Below are 17,242 nucleotides of genomic sequence, written 5' to 3'. Positions count from 1 at the left end.
GTTTTTAAGAAGAGATTGGACAACCGTTTGTCTGAAATGTGGTAGGGTTTCCTGCTTGAGCAGCGGGTTGGACGAGAAGACCTCCAAGGTCCCTTCCAACTCTGTTATTCTGTTAAATCATGTCATGGCGCCTCTGCTTTGTTTTCAGGACAATTTATATTCTGTCCGCATTACAGAGTACTCAAAACAATACCCAGTTAATCTACCCAGGAGGAGGAAAAAAATAGTTGGGGTACCATTCTGTCGGGGGGGGGGTGTATCTGGGCAGACTGAAAAGATGAAACATCTTGATTGTCAATCATGAAAACTTCTGAACTCTTCCTATGTAAGTTGTCGTACTGTGTTACTGTGGTTACCAGCCAAAAGCATCCGTTGTTGGGCAATAGGACCTTCTGGAAATACATAAACCACTTCTTGCCTTATACCGAAGGTTGACAGTGGTTTGTGGTTCAACTTGAGTACATTGAATCAATTCCCCTGGGAGGAAGGGAGGAAGTGACAAGCCGTATGGGGTACTTTCAGCTTGGTTTACAGGGTGCCAAATAAAATGACTAAAAGGAGCAACGAAAGGGAAAAGTGAGACTTTAAATTGCCACGTTGTCAGGAGTAGAGTACAATTATTCCAGATCTATATTTTTTTATCTACTACTACCTGTTAACCCAGGATTGCCCGGGTATTTGTTTATCCCAATCTTGTTATTAGACATTCACAAATGTCTGGACCAAACGTAATTTCTAATGTTGGATGTCCCCCCTTACTAGAGGGAGCCCCCTTGTAGAGTACTGTGAAGCCTTTACTATGGCAACTCCACTGGGCTGTACAGTGGAATCCATTTTTAAGGCAGTACAGTAGAAGTCATTATAAAGCACAACAGGCTGTATCTTAACAGAACACATACCCCGCGGAGTGTTAGGGGTGTCTTACTCCCACAATATTTGTTTCCAGAGAGTAAGTCATCTGTGTAGCATACATACACACACACACACACACACACAAACACAAACACAAACACACAAACATATAACAACAAGACACAAGGACAGTTTTTTCCTGAACGCATCACTCTGCTAAACAACTAATTCCCACAACACAGTCATATTACCTCCTAAGACTATATTACTATTATTTTTCTCTTCCTTCCTAATATCTATTTCTCCCCACTTATGACTATAACCATGTTGCTTGTATCTTTCAATTTATATTGCTTTATTTGTTTCCTAGTACGATTTGATAGTTTATTTGTAACCTTGACTATCACTAAGTGTTGTATCTTTTTATTCTTGATGAATGTATTTTTATTCTCCTTATGCCCACTAAGAGCACATGCACCAGAGACAAACTCCTTGTGTGTCCAATCACACTTGGCCAATAAAGAATTCTAAATGCAAAAGGGAAAATATTTCTCCTTTCGTTTTCTTTTTAAATTGTTTTGCTAGCCCTCCGCCAGCAAAAGCGAAGCCCAAGCTCCGTTTTCACCAGCCGAGGTACCACAGGAGGATCCTTTGCTTGTTCCAGGGCGACCCCCGTGGGCCTTGAGTTTGACACCCCTGATTTAGACAAACCTTCTCCAGAACTATCTGTCCCCAATTAAAGTTGTCTCTTTTGAGTAAGGTTTAGGATGGAAACTACGAAAGACCAACTCTATATTCTTGCTGCCTTCCTGATTGTCAAAGAGACCATGTAGCAGATGAAAGTGAAACTGCGTGAGGTTCTCTCATATCTTTTTCAGTTGAAACATCCTCGGTCACGGCTCAAGGTATGTTGCTTGGGCTTCAGGCTGAAAAGACATTTTTGTCACACTTCCCCATAAGAATTGATCACTGTGCAACTGGGTTACTTCTGTGTTCCAACTACCACAGAAATAATCTGCCTCATCTTCAGCTTGCGTGTTAGTAATGGTCAAAGATCCTATATTTCCAGATCTGGTGGCAGTGAATCGATTTGGGATCCCTTCTCCCCTGTTGCAGCCATCACAGTGGACAAAACAAGGGGCTTGTCCGGATTTCTCTTGCATCCAGTAGATGTTGTAGCGACTCTGAGTTGTTGTGCAGGAGAGTGTAATGGTTCCACCTGGGGCCACGGAGCTGGAGGGAGGCTGAGTCCAAGGGGACTGGCCCTCAATGCCTTTCAAGAGGTGGGGGAGAAAAAGAAAGAAATATTGCAAATGTGATGCACCTCCCTTTGCTCTTAAACATTTCCATGTTCTTATGAGAATCACAGCCAAATCCTCTCTTGGCCCAGGAAAACTTTACCTGTGCAATAAGTGAGGAGTGCAAGGAAGACCACAGACCAACCCATGGTCACCTTTGGCAAGGAATGTCCTTCTAGGGAAGACGATTCTAACCTTCTTCTTCTCCTCCTTCCCCTTCCTTGCCTTAAATGCCTCTGCTTGGTCACTTCATGCAAATGAGAGCTGCACGGATTGATTCCACTACATTTTTTTTATTTCCACAAAGCATAATAAGGGCTTCTTGTTTAGCCAATGACGGTACGAGATATTTTCATAAAGGAGGTTTTGAAACCAAAGCGTTAAATACTTGGATCCACCATCTTTTAGTAATGGTCTGAGCACCATGTTATGAATGAGTAGAACTGGATTGGATTTGGATTTGAATTGGATTTATTTCCATTCAAATTGATTTATTCATTTGCCTTAAGAAAAAGAGATAAGAATGAAAATGAATTATTGTTTGCACTTCCTGGTTGAACACATTTCTCTGTATATAAAGTTTCATTAATGTAAAGGAACTTAATGAATGTAAATGTTAATGATTGTCATAGATTCATATAGTTTTTACCCTCTTCCCCCTTAAATTTCGCATAGTCTTAAGTGGAGTAACTCCTGGATATTTCTTCCTAAGTTCTTTACTGTACATCTTCTTGGGAAAATTCTCTGCAGTGCTGTAACAAACACCCAAAGTCAGGTAAATGCGGATTGTAGACAATGTCTATTTCCACTCCATGTTGGGTTAATTGTCCAGTTTGCACCACACCCATCTCAGTTAAATCCTTCTTGCTTTATTAGGTCAGTGGGTGTTCCATTTCTGGGCATGGGTCTTGCAGTTGAGGCTATTGGTCTGTAGGCTTCTCCTCCACCTTCTGTGCCCTCCTTCCTCCCCTATTCTAGAAGAAGAGACTAGACTTTGCAGGAGCCACATCTGGCTACCATTTTGCTTATGCATTATCATTTTCTGGAGAAATATGAAAAGGCAGCAGCACCTCCTACTGGCCACTGATATGGCAGCACCTACTATCCTCATCTGGGCTGAAGAAATGCAATATCTGTTGTACTTTTATGGCCATCATCTTCCTTCTCTTCAAATATCAGAGGAAGGGTTGAAAAAAACGAGGTGAAAGAGGAGAAGAAAGGAACAACACCTGTCTTCCTTATAAATTCTTCCATTTAAGATGTCTCAAAGTTCTGCTTGTTTTTAATACTTGATTTTAAAAATATAGATCCTTCTCTGTCCTTAATTTTAATGCTGAGCTTGAGTTAAAGGATGTATCTGTTGATCAGAAGAGTTTCATGTTTTCATCAGCCAAGTTATTTCTCCTTGAAAGAAAATATTTAGAACATTAACTGCTCAGTTCCAGATCTAACTTAGAAGAACCACACATGAATGGCAAGAGAAGAAACAATAGATGAGAACCAATCAAGAAGAGAAGCAATCTAGAACTAAGGAGGAATTTCCTAACAGTGAGAACAATGAACTAGTGGAAGGGCTTGCGTCCAGAAGTTCCACCACTACAGGTTTCCAAGAAGATATTGGACATCCATTTGTCTGGAACAGCTTATGATCTTCTGCTTGTGCAGGGGGTTGGACTAGAAGACCTTCACCTCCCTTATTCTGCTCTGTTAGATGTGCAATCTTGGTTTATCTCTCCGTCCTCCAGCCACAAACCTGCTCCAGGGATTACCTTTCAGCACTCATACAATCCCCTTTACCCCACCTCCAAACGACTGGTGAACTAGCAGAAAATCAACTCTTGGCTGCTCCAATTGTCCAGAATCTTCTTTTATAGTTTTTACTCAGACCTCTAGAGCCTGAGACCATGGGGCTGGTTGCTTCCCCTGCACTCTTCTGCCCTGTGCCCTAATCCCTCCCTGATGGGGGCAGAGAGACTTTTATGGAGAGGGAAAAGAATCCAGAGGAGCTGCATCAAATGTCCCCAGTCAAAGATCAAAGTATGTTGCTTTTGGTTTCGGGCTGGAGAGGATAAGAGGAGGTTTTTGTCACACTTCCCCATAAGAATTCACCACAGTGCAACGCAGTAGCACCACTGTTCCAACTACCACAGTAATAAACTGCCTCATCTCCAGCCTCTGCATTGGTGATGGTCAAAGTTCCTGTACTCCCAGATTTGGTAGCAGTGAACCGATCTGGGATCCCTTCTCCCCTGTCATATCCACTACATTGGACATAGTGAGGTGCTTCTCCTGCTTTCTGTTGATACCAACCAATACAGTAAGAACTCTGAGTAGTTGTGCAAGAGATACTAATAGTTCCACCTGGGGATACAGAACTTGACGGAGGTTGAGTCCAACTTAATTGACCATCAACACCTTAAAGGGGGAGAAGGAGAGAGAGGGGAGAAGAAGGAAGGAAGGAAGACTGTTAGACTGGTGGAATTTGCTTTGTGCTCTTAGATATTTCCAAGGCACTGTTATTATGAGAATCACAGCCAAATCCTCTCTTGGCCCAGGAAAACTTTACCTGTGCAGTAAGTGAGAAGTGCAAGGAAGACCGCAGCCCAACCCATGGTCACCTTTGTCAAGGAATGTCCTTCTAGGGGAGACAATTCTAACCTTCTTCTCCTTCTTTCCTTTCCTTAAATGCCTCTGATTGGCTGCTTCATGCAAATATGGTCTCCACTGATTGGTTCCACTAGAATATTTTATTCCCCCAAAGCATTTTAAGGTCTTCTAGTTTAGCCAATGATGAGAGGCCACATTTGCATCAAGATTTGAAAATTGGGGAGACTTAAAAGCACCCAGATAAACCTGACTGCATTATTGGGGATCAGGGAACCTTCAATATTTCTTCAAACAACCTGCATTTAAATGTATGGAACATGGAAATGTTTATATGTAAATGTAATTTTGAAATCCTATTTATCTCCATGGCACGTAAGGACTCATATGCAATTCCTATAGAATCTGAAGCCTAATAGATGTGCAGAATATTGTTCAAAAAGCAAGAAATAAAATAAAAGTAGCAGTTGTGCAAAACAAACCAGAAATTTGCATTTGGTCCTTTTATTATTCACTTTGACAAATGTAGGATGGATTGTTGGATTGTGCCCCAAATTCACTGATTAATTGTTAGAGTTCAAGGAAAGTATGTCTCCTTCCAGAATACCAGTCTAGGGAAAAGAAAGAGAAGTATCTTCCAACTGGACTTTTATACTAGAGCAGGTCATAAGCAATTTTCATATTCTTTTTAATTGTTTCAAAAAGCGACTGGAAGTAGAGTTGGGGGTCCTATACTTTTTCCTTTTATCCTTCCTGATTTCACCTGCTGGGTGAGGATTCAATGCCCTCCTCCCTCTCTTACACTAGAAGAAGAGATGAAACTTTGCAGGCGCTAACATCTGCCCATCCTTTTGCCAAAGTCATTTATTGCACAAACATGAAAGGACAACAGCAACCCCTATTGGCCACTAATATGGCAGCATCTGTGTTATCCCCACCTGGGCCGAAGAAATGCAGCTTTTGCCATCCTTTGTGCTCCATCCTCATCCTTCTTCCATCCTGCTCCCCACTCCCTTTTTTTGTCTGTTCCCAGAAGATAGACAGAAAAACTAGGAGGAGCTGAAAGAGAACAAGAATGGAACATTTTAATACTATGACACAAAAATGACATTTTAGGTCAACATTATATCTTTGTTTTGTCATCATGCTTCTCTGTGCTTGTCCTTCTTCACCTTCATGGCATGCTTGAGTTTGAGGTGAAGGATCTACAGCATCTTCCATCAGAAGAGTTTCATGTTCTTAGTAGCTGATTCATTTCTCCTAAGAAGCAAAGCTTTAGCACATGGTCTCCCCGGTTCAACATCTAATGTGGGAGAACCACGCATGATTATTCCAATCTTTACTAAGAGTTCATCTGTACTTCCACAATCCATGGACCAAATCTAACAAAGGAATTACTTTTTAGGGCTCTGTTGATATACAATCGCTCTTATCCCATTTCCAAAATCAGGTTAACCCAGCTAAAAATCACCTCTAGCTTCTCCAAGTTTACTTCTTTACATTCACAATTAGTACATATACCATGGAGGGCTGAGACCATGGGTCAGTTGGCTTCCCTGCACCCTCCTCATCCACACTCCTGTCTCCATCATCCCTCTTGCTGTCCATTGAGAGACTTCTCTGCAGATGGAGATGAACCTGCAGGAGTTTAGCTTGTGTCTTCTCCTCACTTCGAATGTCCCCAGTCACAAGCTTCTTGTTTCAGGTTGAAGAGGAAGAGAAGAGGTTTTTGTCATGCTTCCCCATAAGAATTCACCACCGTGCAATGCATTACCAGCACTGTACCAACTACCACAGAAATAATCTGCCTCGTCCCCAGCCTGTGCATTGGTGATGGTCAAAGTTCCTGTACTCCCAGATTTGGTAGCAGTGAACCGATCTGGGATCCCTTCTCCCCTGCCATATCCACTACATTGGATATAGCGAGGTGCTTCTCCTGCTTTCTGTTGATACCAACCAATACAGTAAGAACTCTGAGTAGTTGTGCAAGAGATCCCGATAGTTCCACCTGGGGATACGGAACTTGTCGGAGGTTGAGTCCAACTTAATTGACCATCAACACCTTAAAGGGGGAGAGGGAGAGAGAGAGGAGAAGAAGGAAGGAAGACTGTTAGACTGGTGGAATTTGCTTTGTGCTCTTAGATATTTCCAAGGCACTAAGTTATTATGAGAATCATAGCCAAATCCTCTCTTGGCCCAGGAAAACTTTACCTGTGCAGTAAGTGAGAAGTGCAAAGAAGACCGCAGCCCAACCCATGGTCACCTTTGGCAAGGAATGTCCTTCTAGGGAACACAAATCTAACCTTCTTCTTCATCTTTCCTTTCCTTAAATGTCTGTCCTTGGCCGCTTCATGCAAATGAGGTCTGCACTCATTGGTTCCGCTACAATATTTTATTTCCCCAAACCATTCTGAGATCATCTAATTTAGCTAATGAACAGAAAACACATTTGCATAAAGATTTGAAAATTGGGGAGACTTAAAAGCTCCCAGTTAAACCTGACTGCATTATTGGGGATCAGGGAACCTTCCATGTTTCTTCAAACATCCTACTTTTTACATGAACGGGAATTGCAAATGTTTATATAGAAATGTGATTATGAAATTCTATTCATCTGCATAATATGTAAAGGCTAAAACACAATTACTATACCATCTGGGGCTAGCTAGCTAGCTAGTTAACTGACTAGATAGATAGATAGATAGATAGATAGATAGATAGATAGATAGATGGATGGATGGATGGATGGATGGATGGATGGATGGATGGATGGATGGATGGATGGATGGATGGATATTCAAAAAGCAACAAATAAAGAAGACATAGTGCAAAACACACCAAATTACAAGTGAAATTTTGGATGATAATGGACACTCATGAATGACCAATAGACATGATCATTGTTTTTCCAAATACTAGCACACAACGTTATGTAAAGGACAGATTTCAGGAATTTCATAGTATCTGCACAAACATGGATTCATATCAAACATCCCTAAGTTATAAAGGAGGAAGAGGGAAAGGATGAAAGCATAAACACCGGGGAGAGCTGGTCCTTCTCAATGAAGGACAAATGGATGCGATAGACATATCCACTTGTCTTAAATCAACCAAAATTGGGTGGTTTTTGGATTGGATGATGTAGAAGGACCAAAACCAACACTGGGTTTGAGCCCTAATGCCATTTCCCTAAATGCAATGACGACACCCTTCAGATGCCAGGAGTTTTCTGGTCTCCCAGAGTGACACGAAGCCAAGAAATCACCTGTAGACTCCAATTGAGGAGTGTAAGAAAAATCGAAAGAAAAGACATGAACAACAGCTGGACTTTCTAAATGGAGATCACCTGGATGGATGCTCCCATCTGCTGGTCTTCTATCAACCCAAAGTCCACATTTCTTTCTCTCTGTCAAATGTCACTTCTGCAAACAGAGCAATTTTTAAAAAGAGAAACTCAAATGAACCCAGGGGAAGGTTTTTGTCTCACTTCCCCACCTGAATCAATCACTGTGGGACTGACTACCCGTCCAGACACAACAATAGTAAGTGGCTTCGTCTTCAACCAGAGCCCCAGTGATAGTCAAGGACATCACATTCCCTGATCTGGACCCGGAGAAACGGGCTGGAACCCCCGATGGTCTGGAACTGGTTGTATAGATCAAAGCTCGAGGTTTATCCCCAGGGAACTGCTGGGACCACCAAGGGTAGTTGCCATCCCCAAGATTCCCACCATCGTATCGACAAGATATGGTAACTGTGCCCCCAGGGGTCACAAATTCTGGGTCCTTCAGGTTCCGCAGTTGTTGAAGGCTGGGGCCTGAAAGAGAGCAAGATGTTGCTTGTTTAACGGTGGGTCAAGAGGAGCATTACAAATGGAAAACTCAACAATGGAGCAAGGAAGGTTTTCTGGGATTAGTTATAGACAGAATTGTGCCTCTTTCCAAATGGATTTCTCTTACCAAAGGAGATGAGGAGGATGGAGACAAGAAATGCCTGGGACATGGTGGGCAATTCAATGGGCCAATCTCTTCTCTCAAGCGAATGGATTTCCCCCTTGCCTCCTCTCCTCCTCTCTTAAACCCCCAAAGGACAAGAGGGGAGGACTCATGCAAATATTTTCCTCTTCAACTACCAACCCAGCCCTCTGGGTATCAGAGTAGAGTGGGGATGAGCAACTGCTAAGATGTATCTGATTTAAAACTATTATTTCCCTGCACTGGGAGAAAAGGAAGAAACAAGAATTAGCAGTTTAGCAGACTGAAGTCTATCTGGGGCTCATTCCAAGAACCTGTTTTTAGCTGCTTGAGTCTACAAAGCCATATTACAGAAAAAATGTATTTGGCTTTGGACAAAATGTGGGTGGGTTGCTGGAATGCATCTCATCTTCATTGATTAAATCACATGGTTCAAGGAGAGGAAAATGTCCCTTCGAGACCAGCAATCGAAGGCAAAAGAGGAGGTATTGATGGTCTGTCCTCTGAGATTGCTGTTGATGTCTGGACATTTCATCATCAGGCTAGGTGACACCTTCTGCGGGACTTTGGTTGAAGGCCTTGTTACAGTTCTTCACATCACTTCTACTGATGTGGTCCATGGGTCGTGTGACTGGCTGATCATTGGATGTGATCTCTTGTGCTGTATGACCTGTTGTGTGATTGGTTTATCATTGTGTCGGAGGGTCACCAACCAAAGAGGTCGTTAGTGCCATCACTGGTTGGTCACTTCGCAGTTTCAGATTAACAGAGTTGGAAGGGGCCTTGTGGGTCATCTAGTCCAACCCCCAGCCCACATGATTGATATGGCCCCCTATGGGTTTGTAGCTTGATTCCAAATTGATGTATTTGTTGGTAGATCCATCGGTTGGATAAGTACCTCGATTAATTTACATTTGTGGCATCTGATTGCACATGAATTCATCACATGGTGGCACATGTGTCCATCATTTCTAATAAGACGAGAGTCTTACTTCACTTGGGCATGTTGACTAGGGGAGGTCATCAGTAATCCATGTATTCATTATATGGATTCTCATTTCTTAACCCTTGGAAGCAGAACAGATGGACCTAACCATTTCCTTTCATCCAGCACTGCTCACTTATTCTGTGAATGATCAGCCTCCTCCTCCCTCCCTTACCCTCAAGAAGGAGATGAGACATTTCAGGAGCCACATCTGGCTATGCTTTTGCTCAAACATGAAAGCGCACGAGCACCCCCTGCTGGACACTGATATTGCAACATCTGCATCTCCTCCCCTGGGCGGAAGAAAGGCATCCTTTCTCATCCTTTGAAGACTGTCATCATCCTTCTTATAGATGAGAGGAAGGGCCAAAATAGAGGATGTGTTGGAAGAAAACAAGAAAGGAACAAAACAGGTCATCTTTATTCATTATCTTACAGAAGATGTCCCAAAGCCTCCCTTAATGTTTTTATCCCTTTGATTTCAGGTAGAGATTATATGTATCTCTGTGGCATCATGTTTGTTTGTGTTTGTCCTTCCTGACTTCCATGGGGTGGAGGTAGCCTTTCGTCAGAAGAGTTTCTATTTTTTCAGTGGCCTTTTCATTTCTCCCGGTAAGAACATTTAAGCACATCATCTTTAAAGCTCAACATTTAATCCAGGAGAATCACATTGTGACTGTACCAATCCTTACTGAGTGTTCATCCTTACATCCTCTAACTTTGACCAAAACTTGCCCAGTGGCCACTTTTTAGCCTGTGTCTTAAAGTCCCTTTTATCCCATCTCCAGTCAAGTGTTGATGCACTTTGAAGTCTGCGCATGTGCGGGTTTGGAATGGCGGCCGGGCTTTTTCGCTCCCTGTAATCTGGCGAAAAAGCACTGAGCAGCCTTCCAAACGGTCCGCAAAGTTTCCAGAAAGAGCCTGGGTGAGTTTAAGACCTTCAGAACCCCCAGGACCGGACGAAATTTTTAGAAAAAAACATCGCTCCCGAAGGCTTTTTCAGCCTTTACTGCGCCTAACAGCTGAGCAGCCTAACAGCTGATCCATCTAGCGAGGGCGGCGGCGGCGGCGACACACGGACGATCGGCATCCTTTAACATCTTGGATACCTGGGTGCCTTAGATGTCCCCGGTGGTCGCCTGCCCGATCGGGTGAGCCCTGGTCCTGGAAGGGGCTCCAGAAGGTGCCCCAGAGCAGCGGAGCGGCGGCAGTGGGAATTGGATGGAAAATGGCTGCCTGAGCTTCTCGCTCTCACGATCGGGTTTCCCCTGCTGTTCTTCTGAGATCTAAACAGCGTGGGGCTTGGAGAGGAACCCTGGATTTTCACCTTCAGCTAAAAAAAAAAAAAGGAACGGTGAGCTTGGGGGATTTGAAATTGGCAATTACCATCTTTATTACTACCACCACCATCGTGGTAAAGAGGAGGAAATTATCGTGGCTTGAGCGAGCGAATTAAGTGGCGATTTAGCCACTACCATCATAGCTCGCCTGAACGCCCGCCCCTCCCTTATCCTGTACTTTGATGCCTACCTCTCTCACCGTTGTAGCCTCTCCTTTTACCCCTCTCATGTCTTGGACAATTTCTTTCCCTGTCTGCCCCTGCTGCTACGGAGCCATGCTTGCCTGCCTATTTGTTCTTATTTAATACAAGTTTCACTGCCTGGCCTGCGACCATCGGCATTGGCCCGGAACAACTACCCTTCTCCACCACTTGTTACCACTGCTACTCTGGAACACCTAATGTGAACAAAGACTATCTGTTTAACATTTGACATCTTATGGTGTATATAGTTATGGTGCATCTGGTTTGGGGAAAGGAGTGATAGAGGATGGCAGCTTCAGAGACAGGAACTTGGCGTTTTAAAAACTGGGCACTAAGCTGGCATCCCCCCCTTCCCCCTTTTAACTGGTTCCAGTCGTTTGCAGACTTTAGACACCCAGACTCCGGCCTTTCCAGGACTTTAGGAGAGGGGGAGGATAAGATACCCCCCTGCATACTACCTTTTTATCTCCTATGGACCGCTATTGTTCATTATGCCATGCTTTATCTGGACTTGGAGGGTGTGAGATCGCAAAGCTGGTGCTTGTTGATACCTGGGGCTTGCGCTTTGCCCCCCCTCCATCTACAACTATTTTACAAAATACGGACCTTGGACTTTGGCCTCAGATCTCTCTGGAACTGGAGGAAGGGAGGCTGGCTCTTCTGGAACTCATAATTTTAAACTCTGTGTTGCACAATTTTAAACGGGTATGTTGAGTGCGTGGGATTGAATGTGTTAGTATGAAAGACCCACTTTTAGTATTATTATTGCTGTATTTTTTGTGTTTTAATTATATTGTGGGGATTGTTTGTGTGAGTGTTTGAGTATGCCTGATTCGGAGGACCTGGCGGGGCAAGCGGGGGCCATTGGGGTGGTTGGGGGAATTATACCCACGGGGGAGAGTCGGAGCATTGCGGTCATAACAGGGAGGGGCAGATACGGCGGGGACTTTAGGGCTGGCCATTACCGGGGAAGGAGGGTTCGCTATATCGCAGAGATCCCTCCTTCCGGCCCTATGAGTCCCACTCCAAGGTCAGATGGCGTGAGCAATCAGGACCCTGGTCTCAGGCTGCTGTCGCTAAATGCCAGGTCTGTTATTCATAAGGCTCCCCTTGTCCGGGACTTGATTGTAGACGAGGGGGCAGACCTGGCATGTATTACTGAGACATGGCTGGGCACAGAGGGAGGAGTCCCCCTCGTAGAGCTGTGCCCAGACGGGTTTCAGGTGCTTCATCAGCCGAGAGCCCAGGGAAGGGGTGGCGGTGTGGCTATTGTAGTCCGGGAGTCTTTAGCTCCTCGTAGGATCCCTGCTCCGGAGCTTGCCGGGTGTGAGTCCCTACTAGTGAAGTTGGACCTCAAGGGTCAAGCGGGTTTGCTGCTAACGTACCTGCCTCCCAACTGCGTTGCAGCAGCCCTCCCCGCGCTCCTCGAGTCAGTAGCCGAGCTAGCAATTGAGTTCCCTAGACTAATGGTTCTGGGGGACTTCAATCTGCCTTCGCTCGGTGAACACTCTGACGGAGCGCAGGAGTTCATGGCTTCCATGACAGCCATGGGCCTGACCCAGGTAATTCGAGGCCCTACCCACTCAGCGGGGCACACACTCGACCTCGTATTCCTCTCGGAGCAGTGGAGTTATGATCTTGGTCTGAGGGGAAATGAGATCATTCCCCTGTCGTGGTCACACCACTACCTACTGAGGCTAGACTTCCGGAGGCCAAACCCCCACCGTAGGGAGGAGGAACCGACCAGGTGGTTCCGCCCCAGGCGACTGATGGACCCTGCTAGGTTCCAGACGGAGCTTGGGGTCATTCCAGATGCTCTCGCCCACAGTTCGGCGGAGACTCTTGCTGCGGCCTGGCACTCGGCAGCATCAGAGTCTCTGGACCGAATTGCGCCACTACGGCCCCTCCGGGTCAGCGGCTTGCGGAGACCCCCTTGGTTCACCGAGGAGCTCCGTGAGATAAAGCGCCGGAGGAGACGCCTAGAGCACCTGTGGAGGTCCGATAGGTCCGTATCGAACCGAGCACTGTTGACAGCTTGCACCAAGGAGTATATTTGGGCACTGAGAACCGCCAAAAGATCACACATTGCCTCCTTGGTAGCGTCCGCCGAGTCCCGCCCAGCCGCCCTGTTTAGGATAACCCGCTCCCTCCTAAATAGGAGGGAGACGGGGAACCCCCTGCAGGGTAAGGCTGAGGAGTATGGTCAGTTCTTGGCGGACAAAGTTGCTCGGTTTCGATCGGAACTGGACTCCACCCTCGCAGATCCAGTCGAGACACAGGGGAACGACTTGGCAGACCATCTCTGGGTTGAGTTTCAGGATGTTGCCTCCGGGGATGTGGACAAGGCTATGCGAGCTGTGAGTTCCTCCACCTGTATACTGGACCCGTGTCCCTCTTGGCTGACTGCCAACAGCAGAGAGGTGACACGAGGCTGGATCCAGGCGGTTGTTACCGCCTCTCTTCGGGAGGGACACCTCCCCACCGCGCTTAAGGTGGCGGTGGTGAGGCCCCTCCTGAAGAAACCGTCCTTGGATCCAGCAGTTCTTAACAACTATCGTCCAGTCTCCAACCTCCCCTTTGTGGGGAAGGTTGTCGAGAAGGTGGTGGCCTTACAGCTTCAGCGTACCTTGGAGGAAGCTAACTAGCTTGACCCCTTCCAGTCTGGCTTCAGGCCCGGTTACAGCACTGAAACCGCTTTGGTCGCATTGACCGATGATCTCTGGAGAGCCAGAGATGGAGGCTATGCGTCCATCCTGGTTCTCCTTGACCTCTCAGCGGCTTTCGATACCATCGACCATGGTATCCTTCTGCGACGACTGCGGGAGGTGGGGGTGGGCGGCACTGTTTTACAGTGGTTCTCCTCCTACCTCTCGGACAGGTCGCAGTCGGTGTTGGTGGGGAGGGAGAGATCGTCCCCGAGGCCCCTAACCTATGGGGTGCCGCAGGGCTCGGTTCTGTCCCCCCTGCTATTTAACATTTACATGAAACCGCTGGGCGAGATCATTCTGAGGCACGGGATTAAGTACCATCAATACGCGGACGATACACAGTTGTATCTGTCCGCCCCGTGCCAACTCAATGAAGCGGTGGACGTGATGAACCGGGGCCTTGAGGCTGTTAAAGACTGGATGAGAGCTAACAAACTGGTGCTCAACCCGGAAAAGACCGAGTGGCTGTTGTGTTTTCCTCCCAAAAATTCGGCTAACGTTCCATCAATCAGGCTGGGGGGGGGCAAAATTTATACCCCTCAGACAGGGTCCGCAACTTGGGAGTCCTCCTGGATCCACAGCTGAGTTTTGACCACCATCTGTCGGCTGTGACCAGGGGGGCATTTACCCAGGTTCGCCTGGTGCGCCAGTTGCGGCCCTACCTGAACCGGGAGGCTCTCACAACAGTCACTCGAGCCCTTGTGATCTCTAGGCTGGAATACTGCAATGTGCTCTACATGGGGCTGCCCTTGAAGAGCATCCGGCGACTTCAGCTAGTCCAGAACGCGGCCGCGCGAGTGATCATGGGCGCAGCACGGTTCGCCCATATAACACCGATCCTCCGTGAGCTGCGCTGGCTACCTGTTGATCGTCGGGTGCACTTCAAGGTCTTACTTACCACCTATAAAGCGCTCCATGGTAGTGGATCTGGCTATCTGAGAGACCGCCTTCTGCCAATTACCTCCCTGCGTCCCATCAGATCGCACAGGGTAGGCCTCCTCCGAATTCCATCCGCCAGTCAGTGCCGACTGGCGACTACGCGGAGGAGAGCCTTCTCAGTTGCAGCTCCGACGCTATGGAACACCCTCCCCGTGGAGATCCGTACCCTCACCACAGTCCAGGCCTTCCGCACAGCCCTCAAGATCTGGCTATCCCGTCAGGCCTGGGGATAGGATTTATTCTCACCCCGCCCGAATGTTGAGTGAATGTTGTGTTTTTATGGTTAATTTTTTTCTTACTCACGTTTTTTTGTCTTACTCAAGTCTTGTCTTGCACTCCCTTCCCCTATTGTTGTAAGCCGCCCTGAGTCCCCTCAGGGAAAAGGGCGGCATATAAATGTTCAATAAAACAAAACAAACAAAAACAAAACCTGAAAATCCCCTGTAGCTTCTCTCCAATTTCACCTCTTATCTTTTGATACATTTTATTCAAACCATGGGGGACTGAGATTGTGGGTCTGTGGGCTTTCTCCTTCCAATATTTGCTTACCTCATCCCTCTTCATAGGGACACAGAGATTTCTTTGCAGAGGGAAATGAGCCTGCAGAAGTTTCTCTCCTGTTTCTTCAACTCTAGTTTCCATGGTCACCAGTCAAAGTAGTTGCTTCTTGTTTCAGGCTGAAGAGGCGGAGAGGAGGTTTTTGTCACACTTCCCCATATGAATTCACCAACGTGCAACTCATTGACTGCACCATTCCAGCTAACACAATAATAATCTGCCTCATCTCCAGCCTCTGCATTGGTGATGGTCAAAGATCCTGTAGTCCCAGACTGGGTGGCAGTGAACCGATTTGGGATCCCTTCTCCTCTGTTGCAGCTTTTGCAGTGGACAAAACGGGGGGCTTCTCCTGCTTTCTGTTGATTCCAGCCAATGGTGTTAGTACTCTGGGTTGTGCAAGAGATTGTTACGGTTCCACCTGGGGACACGGAGCTGGAGGGAGGCTGAGTCCAAGCAGACTGAGCATTGATGCCTTTAGATGAAGAGGGGATGGAAGGAGAGAAACAGTGAGGGGAGAAAAAGAAAGAAATACTGTTAAACTGATGCATCTTCATTCACTCGGAGCCATTTGCAAACTCTTATGAGAATCACAGTCAAATCCTCTCTTGGCCCAGGAATACTTTACCTGTGCAATAGGTGAGAAGTGCAAGGAAGACCACAGCCCAACCCATGGTCACCTTTGGCAAGGAATGTCCTTCTAGGTAAGACAATTCTAACCTTCTTCTCCTTCTTTCCTTTCCTTAAATGCCTCTGATTGGCTGCTTCATGCAAATGTGGTCTCCACTGATTGGTTCCACTAGAATATTTTATTCCCCCAAAGCATCCTGAGGTCTTCTAGTTTAGCCAATGATGAGAGGCCACATTTGCATCAAGATTTGAAAATTGGGGAGACTTAAAAGCACCCAGATAAACCTGACTGCATTATTGGGGATCAGGGAACCTTCAATATTTCTTCAAACACCCTGCATTTAAATGAATGGAACATGGAAATGTTTATATGTAAATGTAATTTTGAAATCCTATTTATCTCCATGGCACGTAAGGACTCATATGCAATTCCTATAGAATCTGAAGCCTAATAGATGTGCAGAATATTGTTCAAAAAGCAAGAAATAAAATGAAAGAAGCAGTTGTGAAAACAAACCAGAATTTTGCATTTGGTCCTTTTATTATTCACTTTGACAAATGTAGGACGTATTGGTGGATTGTGCCCCAAACTCACTGATTAATTGTTAGAATTCAAGGAAAGTATGTCTCCTTGCCAGAATACCAGTCTAAGGAAAAGAAAGAGAAGCATCTTCCAACTGGACTTTTATACTAGAGCAGATCACGATCAATTTTCATACTCTGTTTCAAAAAGCGACTGGGGGTAGAGTTGGGGGTCCTATACTTTTTTTTCCTTTTATCCTTCCTTATTTCACCTGCTGGGTGAGGACTCAATGCCCTCCTCCCTCTCTTACACTAGAAGAAGAGATGAAACTTTGCAGGCACCAACATCTGCCCATCCTTTTGCCAAAGTCATTTGTTGCACAAACATGAAAGGGCAGCAGCAACCCCTATTGGCCACTAATATGGCAGCATCTGTGTTATCCCCACCTGGGCCGAAGAAATGCAGCTTTTACCTTCCTTTGTGCTCCATCCTCATCCTTCTTCCATCCTTCTCCCCCCCCCCTTTTTTGTCTGTTCCCAGAAGATAGAAAAATTAGGAGGAGCTGAAAGAGAACAAGAATGGAACATTTTAATACTATAACACAATAATGACATTTTAGGTCAACATTATA

General features: G+C 45.8%; 1 protein-coding gene across 1 annotated transcript; it reads right to left on the bottom strand.

The window, feature by feature from the left end:
* Positions 1–8,254: 8,254 nt before the first annotated feature.
* Positions 8,255–16,157, bottom strand: LOC116516762 (immunoglobulin iota chain-like). Its single transcript, XM_032229398.1, has 4 exons — positions 16,087–16,157; positions 15,631–15,933; positions 8,714–8,827; positions 8,255–8,571 (listed from the first exon to the last, which is right to left on the bottom strand). Exons 1-4 carry the CDS (start codon positions 16,130–16,132, stop codon positions 8,255–8,257), a joined length of 780 nt encoding a protein of 259 aa, XP_032085289.1. The 5' UTR covers positions 16,133–16,157.
* Positions 16,158–17,242: the final 1,085 nt, after the last annotated feature.

This window comes from Thamnophis elegans, chromosome 13 (assembly GCF_009769535.1).
Source record: "Thamnophis elegans isolate rThaEle1 chromosome 13, rThaEle1.pri, whole genome shotgun sequence".
Taxonomy (NCBI): domain Eukaryota; kingdom Metazoa; phylum Chordata; class Lepidosauria; order Squamata; family Colubridae; genus Thamnophis; species Thamnophis elegans.
This window is presented reverse-complemented; position numbering and strand designations above follow the sequence as displayed.

Excerpts from the sequence above, each read along its gene's own strand:
- LOC116516762 (XM_032229398.1), bottom strand. The coding sequence starts at position 16,132 with ATGGGTTGGGCTGTGGTCTTCCTTGCACTTCTCACCTATTGCACAG. Across the intron at positions 8,828-15,630 it reads AGTCAATGAGTTGCACGTTG|AGAGGAGGAGAGGAGGCAAG; the intron begins GTGAATTCATAT and ends TGGGGGTTTAAG. Across the intron at positions 8,572-8,713 it reads CATCCTCCTCATCTCCTTTG|GCCCCAGCCTTCAACAACTG; the intron begins GTAAGAGAAATC and ends GCTCTCTTTCAG.